At 36.7% G+C, this 14349-nt stretch overlaps 1 protein-coding gene across 1 annotated transcript in view; it reads left to right on the top strand.

The window, feature by feature from the left end:
- The window catches only part of ddx47 (DEAD (Asp-Glu-Ala-Asp) box polypeptide 47), a 41957-nt gene that overhangs the window by 20142 nt on the left and 7466 nt on the right, over positions 1 to 14349 (top strand). The window contains exons 3-8 of the mRNA XM_039765722.1: positions 3241 to 3429; positions 5521 to 5592; positions 9729 to 9847; positions 10246 to 10317; positions 13398 to 13514; positions 13870 to 14016. Coding sequence (XP_039621656.1) covers positions 3241 to 3429; positions 5521 to 5592; positions 9729 to 9847; positions 10246 to 10317; positions 13398 to 13514; positions 13870 to 14016 — 716 coding nt within the window. The remainder of the gene's footprint in view (positions 1 to 3240; positions 3430 to 5520; positions 5593 to 9728; positions 9848 to 10245; positions 10318 to 13397; positions 13515 to 13869; positions 14017 to 14349) is intronic.

Here is a 14349-nt window from a genome sequence, read left to right as displayed (position 1 = left end):
GTTTTCCTGTCATTCTTTTAGGGAACCTCATCACCTAGATCAGTTCAACTAATTTCTTAATGTCCAGCTTCATTTATGTACTTCCTCAGTCCCCTTTCATGTCTCTGCCTCTCTTCCAACTCACTCAGCCTTCCTTCACTCTGATCGCTTTTTTGCATGTAATTTGACTTTTCCTCCCATAAATCTGTTTTTCCACCGCTTGGCTCCAACATCTTTTTAATTTTCTTCTCTGTTCACCTTCTTTTTCCAAATCCAGATATACATATTTCCTGAGCTCTACCATGTTTATTGCTTCTGGTCTTTCACCACTGTCAAGCCTAAACCCTGTTTCTTATTTTTATCCCCATTATTCACATCACTGATGGCTTTGTCTCTTTCTTCCCTTAAAACATTTCTAAACATATTTCTTAAATATTTTCTATCTGTGAAGTCATATGCTAATAATGGTATCTATTTCCTTTCCTGTAAGCTGGTTGCCTACCACTCAATCAGTTCCTTTCAGTTTTCATCATCCATAAAGATAAACGAAATATTGTTTTTGGATCATCTGATCCTGCAAGGGAACATTAATTCAAGACCTTGTTTTTTTATAGTGCACATGCATTTTATTTCACAAGATGCTGAAGTTGATTTCATATTTTAATTAAGTGCACAGTAGTTGTATTGTTTCTTGGTGAAGAGCACCCTCTTGTGGGCACAAAGTTTGTAACACTGACTTTTAAATAAGGCATAAATGTTAATTTCTTTCCATTCAAACTAAAAACAAAATATTTTTAAAATTTAGAATTTATTAATTTTTTTCACATTTTTGTGAATTCAGGGTCCAGTTTATACAATATTCTATTTTGATTGATGACATGTTGGATGTGTGTGTCTATCTTACTGACATTGAATTGTACAATTGTGCCTTATCCTCCGGCAGATCTGTTGCTAGATCTTCCCAAGTACCCCTCCTTCCTGGCTTTTGATTAAAATAAAATGTATCTCGCACTATTGTCCAGCATCTCCCTTTTCTTTCTAATAAATTAAAGTAACTCTCATATACTGTTGGCCATATCATCTTCATGTATAAAACTCATAAGAGATGAGTTGACTTATGGACCTAACTTTGTACTTGTGGCTGTCCTACTCTATCCTCTCTATGATCTAAGGTATCTCCACTTTTGGTGACATTTCTATTCCGCTGGGACTTGAATCTTTCCATCTTCTGGTCTAGGGGGACAATTTCTTGGACCCACTTTTATGTCTATCTGCAGCCGAGATGTATGATTGGTCCTGATTTCCTGCTTTATTTCCTTGTATTCTTCTACTTCAGCTGTCTCTCCTAAGTCCAAAACTGTGCTTCCGTTCGCACTTCTGCAAAGTTTTCCTTAAGCCTTTTTCTAGTAAATCTAATTGGCTTACAGACTTTTCTTTAAGCCTGGTGCTGTGCTGGAATACAATTTTTCAAAACCTCAGTATCTTTCAAAAATCCTAATCCCCATCACATACAATTTGTTTGTCCGCAATTTATGTTGTACTCCTCGGAGATGTCACCTCATTGGTTTAGATCCAGTTCCCCTTTGTCATCTTTGCCGCTGCCCTGTATTTTAAAATCCCAGTCTATGATCCTTTCCTCTACCATTTCTTTGTCTTTCAAACCTTTCAAAAACCTCTTTCAAAACTATAGACTATATTGAAGGTGGACATGATTATTCACCAAGATTTCACCTTTATCTGTGTACCTTTTAAGCAGATTGTTTTAGCTGTTCCAGGATAGCCATGGCTCTGCATAACTGAATTGACACCGAGCACTGCACCAAGATTATAAAGTTACACTGCTGTCAGACAGGCTAACTCTGGAATTGTGAATTTCCTACTTTCCCATTGCATGCAAGAAAGGTTTATCCATCCATCCATTATCCAACCCGCTATATCCCAACAACAGGGTCACGGGGGTCTGCTGGAGCCAATCCCAGCCAACACAGGGCACAAGGCAGGAAACGAACCCCAGGCAGGACGCCAGCCCACCGCAGGGCGGGCACACACACCAAGCACACACTAGGCACAATTTAGGATCGCCAATGCACCTAACCTGCATAAAATAAAAAAAAAAAAGTGGTTTTATCAATGGATTTCTAGATGATGCCAAACTTCTGTATATTTTTGCCTTTTCTTTTTATTTGCCAATTTTAGGGTGGTCTTTAAAGCCCATCCTGGAGTCCTCTATTCACTGTTGCAAATTACACTGGTATTTGGTTTTAGCTATTTAAGGAAGCAGCCAGCTAATGACTTTACAGGCATATGTTTCTCAAACTACAGGGTCTAATGTATAGATTTGTGTATCTCAGCCTTCCATTTTTGATGTCCTATTTAGAACGTTGTCTACCTTCATCTCTGAGGACTATAGTGGACGTATTTATATGAAATCTTTGCTTCCCTGGCAGTCTGTCTTATAGAATAGCCTTCATTTCACAAAACAGTAGTAGTCTGAGTTTCTTGAGAAAGTTATTTAGTTTTGGACAAGTTTAGCCCAGAATTAAAGTTTAGGAATTCCAATACCTTGCAACCCTTGCTTTATTAAACAGAATAATAGGTTTCAACTATGCTAACACAAACAAAGATCAGCCTAGTAGCCTTTAAACATGATTAATTAGGATGATCTAGAAGAGTTTACCATTAAGGACACTGGAGTAATGGCGGCTAAAAATGACACTTTGCAGTCTCATGTGAATAATACATTAAAAATCAGTCATTTCAACATTAGTAATGCTTTAGCAGTATTTTTAAATAAGATTTCTGGAAGCTTAATAAAGTATACATCTCAAACTTTACCATTTCTGGGTCGTTTCAAACTTTTGAACATTGCTGCATCTCTCAGTCTCATAGTTGTTGACAGTGCCAGAAGCCTAGTTAGTTCTTTGAAAACTATCTTGTTTTGACGTGAACACCCAGCATGTCCTCTGTATGTACCAGAACTGGTAGGGGCAGTAGTGAAAAATGTGGTCAGAGAAGTGTTAAGCAAAAAGAAGAGACAAGAGAAGATGCAGTAGGCTCATCAAAAAATGTGTTATCAGTAGGAATAAAAACTGCACCAGGTGATTTTTTTCAAAGGCCACATCCTATACGATTATCATCAGTTTGCATGCCAACATACAGTAACCATGCCAGTGATTAGGATGAACAAGTTAATGAAGTCTTAAAAGAGTTGAAAATGTTTTTGTTGTTTGTTGAATAATTACCTATATTTTTCCTTCCCAGGTCGAGACATAATTGGCTTGGCAGAGACTGGCTCAGGCAAAACTGGTGCTTTTGCTCTGCCCATCCTCCAAACACTCTTGGATACACCACAGAGACTTTTTGCCCTGGTTCTGACCCCTACAAGAGAACTGGCGTTTCAAATTTCTGAGCAATTTGAGGCTCTAGGCTCTTCAATAGGGGTTAAAAGTGGTAAGTGTTTCAGGTGCACTCATTATTCCTCATTTTACCTTCAAATTTTTAAAATAAGTTAAAAACTCTTACAGCTTCAGTAGTTTAAAAATAGCTTTGAGTAATGTTACACATCCTTTTAAGTTATTCAACTGAATTATCCATTGATTTACTACCATTGCTTAATCCAAAGTTGTCGTGGTACCCAAATCTATCCCACCAGTATTGGATATAAACATTAAACCACTCTGCAGCACTATGATAGAGAAGCCAATGCTGAAACACTAATTGCAATCTCGATTAATATAAACTAATCTGTTACTAGGTTCACTGACACATAAAAACACACTGGGCTAACAAATTGTTTAGCAGAAAAATGCAGCAGATACAATTTATTAAACAGAGTAGTGACAGTAAATAAAGAAATAACATAACTTAAGTAACAGTACTAAATTAATAATATCGCTATGAAATCAGTATCAAATTTGAACAAATAAGTAACAATTAGACTGTTAACCTGAATTACTACTTTAGATTAATTGTTAGTATAGGTGTTTACATAATGGAGTGTTATAACAAATCAAGCAGATAATTTTATATACATTTATAGTTGGTTGGCTGAGTGTGGAAACTGTTTTAGAGTGTAGTAGTACAACAATGAATGCTCCTACAGGTGCATCTCAGTAAATTAGAATATCATTGAAAAGTTAATTTATTTCAGTAATTCAATTCAAAAAGTGAAACTCCTATATTATATAGATTCATTACACACAGAGTGATATATTTCAATCGTTTATTTCTTGTCATTTAGCTGATTATGGCCTACAGGTAATGCAAACTCAAAATTCAGTATCTCAGAAAATTAGAATATTGTGAAAAAGTTCAATATTGTAGACTCATGGGGTCCCAGTCCACTCAGCTAATTAACCCAAAACACCTGCAAAGGTGTTCTGAGCCTTTAAATGGTCTCTCAGTCTGGTTCAGTAGGCCACACAATCATGGGGAAAGACTGCTGACTTGACAGTTGTCCAGAAGACAGTCATTGACACCCTCCATAAGGAGGGTAAGCCAAAAAAGGTCATTGCAAAAGAAGCTGGCTGTTCATGGAGTGCTGTATCCAAGCATATTAATGGAAAGTTGAGTGGAAGGAAATAATGTGGCAGAAAAAGGTGCACAAGCAACAGGGCTAACTGCAGCCTTGAGACTGTTTGTGAATCACATCCCATTCAAGAATTTGGGTGAGATTCACCAGGAGTACAACTGTTGCATTCCTTGTATCAAGCCACTCATGAACCAGAGACAACATCAGAAGTGTCTTACCTGGGCTAAGGTCCTCTTTTCAGATGAAAGTAAACTTTGCATTTCATTTGGAAATCAAGGTCCCAGAGTCTGGAGGAAGAGTGGAGAGGAACAGAATCCAAGTTGCTTGAGGTCCAGCGTGGAGTTTCCATAGTCAGTGATGATTTGGGGAGCCATGCTATCTGCTGGTGTTGGTCAACTGTGTCTTATCAAGTCCAAAGTCAGCGTGCCCATCTACCAGAAAATTTTAGAGCACTTAATTCTTCCCTCTGCTGGCAAGCTTTATGGAGATGCTGATTTCATTTTCCAGAAGGACTTGGTACCTACCCACACTGCCAAAAGTACCAATACCTGGTTTAATGACAATGACAATGACAAAGCCTTCTGCTTTGCTTTTTACTTGCTACCAGTCTTTTGCTAAAATAATTATCACTCTTAATGATACTCAACATCTCCTTCATCTAATAATTTAATTCTTTATCACCCACAGCTAAAATGCTGCCCACAGTGATACAAGGAATAATTAAATACTATTGAAGTGAATTCTGTAATTTCTCTGTTTTGTCTATTTTTCAGAATATTGGTGTACTTTTACTATGCTGTGCACACACACACACACACACACATACTTGGCCTATGTGGTTTAATTGATTAATGGGTGAGGGGTCAATATTGATTTATGAAACTTTTTATATATAACTTTTTTCAAGTGTGTGTATACCATGATCCTCATGCAGCACATTTTTGAGAAGGAGAGCAAAAGTCAAAACAGTGTTATTTTTGCTTATTGTTGTTTCTTTTCTCTTCTCATAGCTGTAATTGTGGGTGGAATTGACATGATGTCACAGTCTTTGGCTCTTGCGAAGAAACCACATGTTATAATTGGTATGAGTATTAAACAGTTCTTAATTTTTATTTGATTTGTGTAGGGAGAGGCATGTAATTTTAAGATTTTTTTTTTTGATAACATAAATAATTTGTTGAATAACTGACACATTTCTGTAACATTCTGATATTTCAAGGCACCTTATCTTCTAGAAATAAATTTTACAGAAAATTAGCATTTAAAGTACCATAGGAAATATTTTGTCCTTTTTTTCATTACTTCTGCAGAATGTTTATTGAGTTTGGTCAGAACTTTTCTTATGATTTATGCTACAGTCAAAGTAAACTCATGAATCTATGGTCGTATAGCAAGTTGGACACCACCATTGATTACTAATAATAACTTACTCAAGAATTCTAAGACAGTGCTCTACTTAAAATATGAGTGAAAGTTGGAACTTGTTATACGTAACAAAAATATATTAATGCATTCCACAGGTAAAGACTAAATACTTTGTTTTTGAGAGGACCATGAATTTTACTTCCCTGAAAGATTTCTTAATAGAAAGTTAGGCCATCTGTCAATTAGTAGGAGCTAAAATACAGCTGAGCTGCATAGCCAGATATAATACTGAAACTCCTGAAGCAAGTCTAAATAAGAACGACTGAAGAAAAATAAATGTACAGTTTTTTTGTGAACTAGTAATCATGCAGGCTTAAACTTCACTGGGATTCTTTATTAAAACCTTAAATGGTCCTTTCATGATTAATAACCTAAATATGTCACTGAATTAAAGATTATTACATGGAAAAGGATTTCATAATTATGCCACGACTCTGTAGATGACTGATGAAATAAACTTCTATTTGCAGATCTTCCTGCTTAAGTTGGCATAGCCAAATAATTCCAAGAAAGTAGTGTCACTAGGGTTGGGGTCACCCACTGTGGTAACCATGGCCGGATTAAGAGCTCCAGAAGTCCCTGGGATACTCAATTAATAAACAGAGAGTTGATCATACTTTAAACTTTATGCAGCACACTAATTCCCACTATTAATGGTGTGTGGCTATTCAAGTGTGGGCTGCATGCATGGGACATCCTGCTTGGTGCTTTTATCCCACGAGGACTCAGCAGTTTTACTGAACTTTGTATGAGGGTGGCTGTCTCACTTTGTGATTTCAGCTCTGCGCACACTAGATTGTTTCATCTAGTTTAGTTCCCCCTTTGTGATTTCAGCCTGAAACACTGCACACAAATATTGTAAACCATCGCTGTGGTGTCACCCGGTGCTATATACACTCCTGCAGTGACACCATCGCTTCAAGTGGTTAATGATTCTCTAGCAAGTGACATTGGGTGCTCTTTAATAAATAAATAAAAACACTGAAAAATGCACAACAATGTTCAAAACTGAGAAACAGACAAATACTTTCTCATAACGATATATTTTTATTTTTAGGCAAACACAAATGAGATTTTCAAGTGTATATTTATGAAGAAATAAAAAATGTTAATGTTCTATAGTGTCTTGAAAAAATATTGATCCTCCAAAGATTTTTCACATGAATGATTGTTGAAACCTGGGGTTTTGATCAGTTTTCCTGGAAATGCATAATTGTAAATCAAAAAATTCCACAGTCCTGCCAAAAAGGCTGAAATGTATAAACCATAAAAAAACTGAATTCTTAAAAGGGAAGTGTCAACAGTTTATAAGTGTTAATGCACCCATGCAGTATTTTGCTGATCTACCTTTGCAGTATTTGACTGACCCACCTCTCACAAATATAGCAAAAAGAAGTCTTTTTGAATAAGTCTGTGTTAATTTAGCATAATGTGATTAAGCAAAAGTAGCCCTTTCTCCTTCAAAAAATTGCTCAAGCTGTGCCAGGTTAGTAGCGGAGCAGTGGTAGACACTGACATTTTTATTTTCACCACGCATGTTCAAAATTGTGTTATGTGAGAACGTCAGTTTTCTTCATTTCAAGCCACTCCATTGTTACTGTGGCAGTGTGCTTTCGGTGTTTGTCTTGTTGAAGGGAAAACTTCCCTGCTAGTTTAAGCTTTTTGGCAGAGGGGAGCTTGCTTTCTCTCTGGGATCTGCCTGCACTGTGCAACATTCATCATCTTCTCAGTCTTGACCAGATTGCCTCACTCTTCTACTGAAAAACATCCTTGCAGCATGATGCTGCCGTCATCACATTTTACAGTGAGGATGGTGTTATCTGGTTGATGTACAGTGTTAGATTTACACTACACATGCCCTTAATATTCAACCTACTCTTATCTGATCACAAGATCTTCTGCATCTTTGGAGTATTTTCTAAGCAATATTCTGAAAATTCTTTATGTGCAAAAATGTTTTGGTTCAGCCAGGGTATCTATCCTACCACACTTCTGTAAAGGATCTTTTTATGCTGAGCCATGAACAACCTCTCTAGTCATAGTCATTGACTTCTGCAACTCCATCAAAGTGACAGTTGACAGCTAAGTGTAGGGTGGCAGGTTCTTGTTTTTTACACTTGTATATGGTGGAATGCACAGAGCACTGGCGTACTTTTAGTGTGGTGGTTTCAAACTCCAGTCCTGGAGGGTTTCGGTGGCTACAGGTTTTCATTCTAGCCCTTTTCTTAATTAGTGTCCTGTTTTTGCTGCTAATTAACTTCTTTTGCATTAATTTTAATTGACTCACTCTTGAAAACTCAGACCCCTTAATTGATTCTTTTTCCTTAATTAGCAGCCAAACAATAATGAGATACAAAATGAGCCAAAACATGACCAGCAAACTGCGTCCATCATACAATATCTAAAAATAAAGAAAGATGAATGTTTCTCTGCTCAAGTCCCCAAAACATTTTAACAGTGCTCTTAAAAAAGAGAAAATTAACAACTTTGGAAATGTCTGCTATATTACAATAAGAGCAGCCACAAGCCATGAAATTAAAGAACAGGTTTAATTGACAACAGGAATTGTTGCTTAATTTGGCAACTGGTTGGAGTGAAAGTGGTTGGAGTTTGAGACCCTGCCTTAGTTGGTCTTCTGTTGGCTCACTCACTTCACATTTGATTTCTTTTTGGATACCCATTAAGGAAAGAAACTAAGCAATGCAGAGGAACGATGAAGAATTTTAGGGGAAGAAATCTTTAAAAAAAAAAAAAAAGTCATATAAAATGAAAGGAAATTAGTTAATTAGCAGCAAAAACAGGTCACCAAGTAAGAAAAGGGTTAGAATGAAAACCTGCAGCCACTGCGGCCCACCAGGACTGGAGTTTGAGACCACTGCTTTAGTGTCTGTCAGCTGGTCTTGTACCATTTGCCAAATCTCTGCTTCTCTATAATTATATCACTGGGTTCTCTCTTTGTTTTGCTTTACTTTGTGAAAAATCTCAGTTTTGAGAATAAATAAAGAGAACAGGTTACCCTACTGACTTCCTATACCAGGTGTAGGCCATCTGCTAATTGAGAAGGTAATACACTGCACCTGAACAGTTCGCCTTATTTTTACATAGGGTAAACTCATTCAGGTTTTTTTTTTTTTTTACATACTGTACACTGTAGATCACCTGGAAAAATTCTTACTTTAGTACATTGTAAATTTAGAATCTGAGACTCTGAAAATGATTTTGGTACTGAATACTTTTTACAAGGCACTGTATGTTACCGAATCCTTTAATGTCATTAAACTATTGTTTCACAAGCCACAGGACAGCTATAGACCATAAACAGGATTTTTAAGATCACAATTATATTGAACTGATTGGGTTCGGAATATTCTGTGTGTTATTATAACATCAGCCTGCGGAACGTGTCTGAACTGTCTCAGCTATTACAAGAAGAATTGCAATAATTGTACTGTTATGAATACATAGATGTGCGTAGTACTGTGACAGATGACTGAAATTAACAGAAGACAAACCAAGTTAAAAAGTTAATTATGAAATGGAAGTTACTTAAGAGTTAAAAGAACATCCTAATTTTCTTCTCCCTTTTAATCTTGTTTTATTTGACCAAGACGCTCTACAGGAATAAGCAATACAAATTTATTTTCCTGAATTATGATCCATCCTTTGGTCCAAATTCATAATGTTTACAAAACACACAATTTTAGCTTTATTCAAAACAATTTTAATTTTACCTTCTTTGACAATTGATCAGTGATGTTTAATTCATAAATTTCCACTTTTTCATTCTGAGCAGCAACCCCAGGGCGTCTTATTGATCACTTGGAGAATACCAAAGGATTTAACTTGAGAGCTTTGCGTTATCTGGTCATGGATGAGGCTGACCGTATTCTCAACATGGACTTTGAGACTGAGGTAGGAATTGGGGTGTGCCATGTACAGATGGGTTATGACCACATAATGCCACAACTCAATAGACACAATTAAAGGAAATAAGATAAGGTTCCATTTAAGGTTTGGTATGGTGGTGTGTTGTATTAAATATTGTATTGTGAATTGTCCTTCAGGCAATAACATGTGTACAGAGATATTAAGGAAATGTGTTTCTCTAAATACTTCGGTAGTAGTAGTGGAATTATGTACCATGTTAGATATTTATATATCCAAGGATAATTGAAGCAGAATGACACATTTTATTAGCATATTGAGTAAATTACAATATGCAAGTTTTTGACTCAGCTCAGGGCCCTCTTCAGGTAAGGTGTAAAATGCAACTGTAATTTTTGTGGTGATTGTTTTTCTTCTCATTTTAGGTAGATAAGATTCTTAAGGTTATTCCACGTGATCGGAAAACATTCCTGTTTTCAGCAACTATGACCAAAAAGGTTAGTATTATGTGATCTTGACATCATAAAAAAGATGTATGTTTATATAAATACACTTATGCTCTGTTATGGCCATTTTACAGGTTTACACTGGTTAGCCAGCTGCCCCTACATTTTTTTCCTCCCATTTTCTGTGGTTCAGTCAACCTCTGACTATAGCTTGATATGCCCAAACCATCCGTCTGTTTCTCTCCAGCGTAGCACCTGTTGAATCCAAGCCAAGCCTTTGTCTTAACTCAGCATCTTCCTCTCAACTCCATGACACTTCACGAATCCACCTGATATTTCACATCTTCCTTTAGTTTGATTTTTGATTAGCTTTCATTGGCCATTTGCCCATCTCACAGAACAGTTCTTTCCTCACACAGTTTTGACAGACTTTACCCTTAAATGCCAGAGAGAGAAACTGTTCAAATTTTAAATGGAATGCAGCTGCCAGAATATCTTCCACACACATCTCAATCTGGCTATCACTGCCCACACATTTGTGTGTTCAAAACATATCACCTTTATAATACACATTCTGTACTTTTTTCTTCAGAACAACTCCATTAATAATATCTAAATGTACACTTACTACATCAGCAGTCTGCACCCCGTTCACAAATTTTCTACAAACAAAGGTCTACCTTGCCGTTTGTAGATTACCCTTTACACCACTACATCTTTTATGCATGTAGGTAGGTAGAGTGGTAAAGTGGTTAAGGCTTTAGACCTATGACTGGTACTGATCCTGTGTGACCTTGAATAATTCACTTCACCTGTTTATGTTCCAATTGAAAAAACAAAAATTGTAACCGTGTAGTAAAACACATTCTGTGTCTGTGGCAGTGTGCAGTTTTAAAATAAAAACAGTGTTTTTGGGCATAGATGCATACAGTAGCATGGACGAGTGGCCCTGTGTTGTTGATGGGAGAACTGGTGAAGCCCACATTCATGTGTAGATGTGTGCAGTTTAGCAGATTTCATCATTAATGCTCTAGGGTGTGGAATTATTCACATGTGCCCACTGAAGTATAGAAGGAGCCTGAGTAGGGCAGAGAGAGAAAAAAAAATTGAGAGCATAAAGAGAAGGATGTGTGGGAGAAAATCAAGGAGGAGACATCTGATGATAAAGGTAGATTGGAAAGCTTTCTTCACAAGGCAAGAGGCATGGTGGTCAGGTGTCTGGTCCATGGGGAGCGAGTGGATGGTTCCCCAGTGGTAGGTTGCTCCTGTTGGGCAATCAAGGAGCAGGAGAGGCCAAAGGGCCTTAGAGACTGTCCTACAGATAACCAAGAAAACGTGATGAGGTAATGGAACCAGGCTTGGGCACCTCAGCGGTGACTATGAATGCTGTTACGTCTGAGTCCTCTTCTTCGTTCAAGGTAGACAGTTTGTAGTACTTAAATTATGAAAAATTGCCAACAAAGCAGGAGTTAAACAACAACCCTTTGATTTTCCTTTGTATTACACTATGTTTCCACTCTCGATCAAGCCACACCCATCACCCTTCTGCAAAACTGTACACTACTCCTTTGTATATTACAGTAGATGGAAGTGTTTATAGTATTTGTTCTTTTTGGGACTGGATTCCATAATTGTGGTAACTTCTTGATATTTTGTAACCATGAACGCCATTGTATCTGACTTTTCCTCTTTGTTCAAGGTAGATTGTTGGTAACAGAGCTGGTCAATCATTTAGGTGACATCAGTGGCTGCCTAGGGAGCTGTTCCTGAAAGTTAAGGGGCATGTAGTCATGATACTGAGGGGTGCCGCTTATGTAACTCAAGACATACAGTACAGGCCAAAAGTTTGGACACACCTCCTCATTCAATGTGTTTTCTTTATTTTCATGACTGAAGGCATCAAAACTATGAATGAACACATGTGGAGTTATGTACTTAACAAAAAAAGGTGAAATACCTGAAAACATGTTTTATATTCTAGTTTCTTCAAAATAGCCACCCTTTGCTCTGATTACTGCTTTGCACACTCTTGGCATTCTCTCGATGAGCTTCAACAGGTAGTCACCTGAAATGGTTTTCACTTCACAGGTGTGCCTTATCAGGGTTATTTAGTGGAATTTCTTGCTTTATCAATGGGGTTGGGACCAGCAGTTGTGTTGTGCAGAAGTCAGGTTAGTTGGACGATCATTTATTTTTCAACAGGACAATGACCCCAAACACACCTCCAGGCTGTGTAAGGGCTATTTGACCAAGAAGGAGAGTGATGGAGTGCTGTAAATGGTCATGAAAATAAAGAAAACACATTGAATGAGGAGGTGTGTCCAAACTTTTGGCCTGTACTGTGTGCTCTGCAATATTAACTGCCTGGATGCACAGTGTACACCAAGGGGCAACATTTTGGTAATTCGAGGTAGGTGTTCTCTGGACACTGAGTGGTACCCCCTCCCTGCACAATAAATACTATTAAGCCTGGACCTTTGCATTGACTTATTTATTTCAGCTGCAAGTCACCTTCTTTATTGTTGAACACTTTGATTAAAATAAATACTTTCACTGTTTTGCAAATCTCCTGTTGCGTCCCCTCATTCGCTCTAGTACATCTTGGTCTATGACTATCAATGTTCCAGTTTCAAGGAAAAGTATGCCAATTGTTGGCAACCTGGGTATTACAAAGCACTATCTCAGATGTTAATTTTCCTTGCATAAAGGTGTCAGTCAAATAATAAGAAATAATATATCCACTTACCGCAAACTGTGCTTTGAATTGAGTGTCACCCAACACCTCTGCTTAGCATTTCTCACAGCTATACAATATCCATTTCTTTCATACCTCCTGAACCTGTGTCCAAACATCACCTTAGTGTTTTCTGCATTTACCTTGGTGGTGTTTGCCTCCAAGCTAATTTTCTATTTTTATTATTTGCATTTGTATTTTTTATCCCAATGAAAATGTTTATGCTTTGTACAGTAAAATATTTTTTTTAATGCAGCCTGGTTTCTAAGATTTTGCCACTTGCTTTAGTGCTACTTAACAATCCTATTTCAGTAATAATGAAAAGATAAGTATATCAGTTTTGTGATTTTTATTTTACAGCTTTTAATGATAGTATTTATGACTGTTTTTCATTCAGGTTCAGAAGCTACAGCGTGCTGCTCTGAAGGACCCTGTTAAATGTGCTGTCTCAACAAAATATCAAACTGTGGAAAAACTACAACAGTACTATTTGTTTATTCCATCTAAATTTAAGGTAACCATTTTCCATCCACAAAGCACAAACTTGTATTATTCTAATAATGTCTTAATTGATTAAGTATTATGAATTTTTAAAATGTACAATTTCCTTATTTTAGCCTTTATAGTGTAAAACTGCTACATATTTTTCCCTGTTTCTTTCCTTAAGCCTAAACTCAGTTTTAAATGTCTACAATGCAAAGTCTTGTACTGTTGGAAAATTGTTGTAGTGCTTATTAAAACAGTGACATGTCAGTGATTATGAAGAGATCAATAAATCAATTTGTTTTCTTTTACTGTACATTGTATCCAGTGTAACTTTTACTTCATCTACTTGTATTCCCTCCCTTCCATTTCTTTTTATGGTTTAGGATTGCTATTTGGTATATATTCTTAACGAGTTGGCAGGAAACTCATTCATGATTTTCTGTAGCACATGTAACAATGCTCAGCGAGTTGCCCTTATGCTCCGGAGTCTTGGATTCACTGCGATTCCACTTCATGGACAAATGAGCCAGGTAAGCTATTATATTAAACATAGCAGATTTGTGTTAAAATTCATTGAAAACTCTATAAACTCTGCATAACATGAATTTTCATATATGAAAAAGTTTAAATGTATCTTACAAACCGGATTCCAAAAAAGTTGGGACACTAAACAAATTGTGAATAAAAACTGAATGCAATGATGTGGAGATGGCAAATGTCAATATTTTATTTGTAATAGAACGTAGATGACAGATCAAACGTTTAATCCGAGTAAATGTATCATTTCAAAGGAAAAATATGTTGATTCAAAATTTCACGGTGTCAACAAATCCCAAAAAAGTTGGGACAAAATTTGAGCATAA

The sequence above is a fragment of the Polypterus senegalus genome, chromosome 10 (assembly GCF_016835505.1).
Source record: "Polypterus senegalus isolate Bchr_013 chromosome 10, ASM1683550v1, whole genome shotgun sequence".
In the NCBI taxonomy this organism is placed as follows: Eukaryota; Metazoa; Chordata; class Cladistia; order Polypteriformes; family Polypteridae; genus Polypterus; species Polypterus senegalus.
Note: the sequence above shows the minus strand (reverse complement) of the source record. Positions and strands in the feature narration are given on the sequence as shown.